At 47.5% G+C, this 3,534-nt stretch overlaps 1 protein-coding gene across 1 annotated transcript; it reads left to right on the top strand.

The window, feature by feature from the left end:
* Positions 1–2,131: 2,131 nt before the first annotated feature.
* LOC106344777 lies at positions 2,132–3,285 on the top strand. Its single transcript, XM_013784087.1, has 2 exons — positions 2,132–2,603; positions 2,756–3,285. The coding sequence occupies exons 1-2, from the start codon at positions 2,132–2,134 to the stop codon at positions 3,283–3,285; spliced, it is 1,002 nt and encodes a 333-aa protein (XP_013639541.1).
* Positions 3,286–3,534: the final 249 nt, after the last annotated feature.

The following is a 3,534-nucleotide window of genomic DNA, read 5'->3' as shown; positions in this document are numbered from 1 at the left end:
GTGTGAAGCAAGATGGATACCAGACAGAGAGAGAAGGAGAAGGAGAAGGAGAAGGACTTGGCGCCTGGAGAACGGACGCCTATGGTTAGTGGTGTGGTTCGCAAACCATCGGACATAGCCGTCGGTTGATCCGTCTGAGTCTATGGTTTGATCTGTTTTGTTGGTTACACCCATTTCCACTTTCTGATTACTTCATCTTATGTTCTGAATTGTTATGGTGTAGTCTGTAGGATCAGACTTGATGGCACTGAACCGTGGCCTTGGCCAGTTAAGGAATGATGCCCATGGCCTTAGCCAGGCGGTTCATGATCAGGATCCATATGGTCTGGGTCGATTCATTGGATTCTGATTATGGGAATCTCTTAGTTGGGACTTATCATGAGTTTTAGTGAATTTTAATTAGTTTTTGGAACACTTTCGAAATTGGTCAGATTTGGCATGATGAGTAGTTTGATGATTAGTTTTGGAACTAGCCATGCAATGATAGGTCCTTGTGTTAGGTTATCTGATCATATGCTTGTGTGTGTGTTTGTGGTTCCAGGTACAGACTTGGACCGTGATAAAGTAAAGGAACTGTGAGGACTCCAGCCGTGGGAAGATGTGTGGTGATTGGGTCATTGTAAATAAATGTGAACTACTGATAACCTATTGTGCTTGTTGTGAACTTATGATAGCCTAGTGAGCAACTTATGTATTAAGGATGAATGAATGTTGTATGGATTTTGTTTAATTATCTATAAAATAAGAATTTGCCTTACTTGAATCTGATAGTCTAAGTGTGATTAAATGAACCTCAAAACTCTAAAAAATACTTAGAAAAAACTATTACACTTGAAATCAGAAGTAAAGGAATCAAACTGAATAGAATGTTTAAATGAGCCGCGGTCTGGCTGGATCGAGGAATCCATGATCGGGTCTTACAAGTTGGTATCAGAGCTGATTGATTCTAGGATTTGTTTGGGCTATTGGGATCACCACACATTCGGCTGTTGAGACTCACGGTAAGGGTGTTGTTTTCCCCTTGTGTTGGTTGCGTGTTTGCATAATCTTAGGATTTGATTGTGGTTTTGGTTTCTGTTATGAACTAACCTTTGTTTGTATTGTGAATCCTAAGAGTACTAAGAGGAAGTCTAAGAAAGGAAAGGAGGCTGCTGGAGCATCCGGGAACGTTGAGGCTGTTAGGGTCGATCCGACTCAGGTGTTGCCTACTCAGGTGTTGCCGACCCAGATGGGTCCGGTCAACAATGAAACCGGATTGCCACAGGGACCAATCCTTCCGACTGAGGTTAATAGGGAGAATGTTGGAGATCAACGTGATCAGAACTAGGAGCAGGAAGATGAAACTTCCCGTACTGATGAACGGGTTGGTCTTAACACGGCTGGTGGTGCTGAGGATGTTGAGACTGGTCCGAAAGGGGAAGTGACCGAGCCTTCCATGAGGGAAGTGCTGGAGGCTGTGAAGCTCATGGGAGCACAGATGGTGACACTGACCCAGGCGTTCACACCTTTGGTGAATTCATCGGTGGGTCAGGTTACTCCTCTGACTCGTGTGGCTGCCCGGGCTGCTGGTGAACATTTTAGATCTGTGGCTGAGATGGTAGAGCTCGACCCACCAGACAGAGTGGTGCGTAAGGTTGATTACCTGAAGGTTTTGGAGCACATCTCCAAATTGGGGACCAAACACTTTGCTGGAAGTCTTTATCCTATTGAGGGTGATGAGTGGAGGAGCAGGTTGGTATGCAACTTTGGCTCAACTCGTTGCCCTGAGGAGTACAGAAAGGACATAGTTGTTCATTTCGTGGAAGGTGATGCACACAATTGGTGGTTGGCGCTGGACAAGCGTACAAACGGCACCGTTGAGCGTTTTGCTGACTTTGAGGTTGAGTTCAACCACAAGTACTTTCCTGCTGAGGCGTGAGATCGTTTGGAGTCTAAGTTCTTGGACTTGACACAAGGCTGCAAGACAGTTCGTGAGTATGAAGAAGAGTTCAACCGGCTCAGGAGGTATGTGGGAAGGGAATTGGAGGACGAGGCAGTACAGGTCCGTAGGTTCATTTGTGGCTTGAGAGCCGAAATTACGACCTACTGCTTGGTCCGCACCTTCCATACCGTGTCTGAGTTGGTGGAGAGGATGGCAATCCTTGAGACTAATCTTGCTGATGAAGCCAATGTGAATTCTAGGAGCCATACTGCTTCTAGTAGAACTGGTGGCGACCGGAAGAGGAAGAGGGACGCAGCCGAGGAGGGTAAAACCTCAAGGGGTAGGCCTGAGTGTCCCATGTGTGGTAGACGCCATGGAGGCGAGTGCTGGAGAGCCATGGGTGCTTGTACTCGTTGTGGCAAGATGGATCATGCGGCTCGTGACTGTCTGGGACCTGACCAGAGTCGGGGACATGCCTCGAGTGGTGGTGGATCCTTTCACTGTCACGGCTGTGGCAAGGCAGGACATCTCCGTACAGATTGTCCCAAGTCACAGGGTGGTCAGGACAAGAACCGTGGAGAGGCAAGCAAGCCGAGCCTGAACCGGCGTCAGTCCTCCACACCAAGAGTGTACGAGCTGTCTAAGGACGAGGATGAGGCTGGACCGTTCAAGGCTATCACTGGTAATAACTCTTGACTTATCTTTTCGATTCAATAGAATTGCATGGTATGGAACCTAGGATTGTTAGATGCCTGGAGTAGGACCTTGGTTAAAGGCCTTGAGTAATGATATGGAACCTAGAATGGTTAGATACTTTGAATGGACCTTGTGTAGGAACCTTGAGTATCGGTGGTGTAGAAACACATGTACTTTTCGACACTGGAGCTACACACAGTTTTGTGAGTCCAGGAATGATCAGAAAGGGTTTGTTCCGGTTAGGAACTGAGGATGAACCTTGCATAGTGAATGCAGCTGGTGGCCAACTAATGCATTCAATAGGGCAGATTAAGGGGATTCCAGTAGTGATCAAAGACAGGGTGATGCCTGCGGATCTGATTGTTATCCGCCTTGAGAATCATGAAGTGATCTTAGGTATGGATTGGCATGGAAAGCATAGGGCCACCCTTGACTGTCGTCGTGGACGGGTGCAGTTTGAGATGGGTTGTGAAGCCCCGGTTAGCTTCCAAGGGATGTGTCCGACCCCTGGAAATATAGTGGTGTCAGGAGTCCGAGAGGAACGGATGCTTGAAAATGGTTGTGAGGCCTATTTGGCTACCATTACCACTAGGGAGGTCGTAGAGGGTGGTAACCCGGGCGGGATTCCGTTGGTCATTGAGTTAGAGGATGTGTTCCGGGCGCTATAGGGCATTCCCCCTGATAGGGCTGACCCATTCATAATAGAACTAGAACTAGGGACGACCCAAATGTCAAAAATTCTCTGCCGCATGGCTCCTGCCGAGATGGCCGAGCTGAAGAAACAACTTGAGGAGTTGTTAGAGATTGCCGAGAATGGCTTCATATGCCCTAGTGTATCACCTTGGGGAGCACCAGTCCTTTTAGTTAAGAAGAGGGATGGTAGTTTCAGGTTGTGTATTAATTACCGGGGATTGAAT

The sequence above is a fragment of the Brassica oleracea genome, chromosome C5, assembly GCF_000695525.1.
Source record: "Brassica oleracea var. oleracea cultivar TO1000 chromosome C5, BOL, whole genome shotgun sequence".
Taxonomy (NCBI): domain Eukaryota; kingdom Viridiplantae; phylum Streptophyta; class Magnoliopsida; order Brassicales; family Brassicaceae; genus Brassica; species Brassica oleracea.
The sequence above is the reverse complement of the archived record's forward strand: the minus strand, read 5'-3'. Positions and strand labels throughout refer to the sequence as shown.

What these genes read in the sequence shown, in the direction of transcription:
- LOC106344777 (XM_013784087.1), top strand. Translation starts at nt 2,132, where the DNA reads ATGGCAATCCTTGAGACTAATCTTGCTGATGAAGCCAATGTGAATTCT. An exon ending in ACCGTTCAAGGCTATCACTG is followed by an intron (nt 2,604 to 2,755) that starts GTAATAACTCTT and finishes GACCTTGTGTAG; the next exon opens with GAACCTTGAGTATCGGTGGT.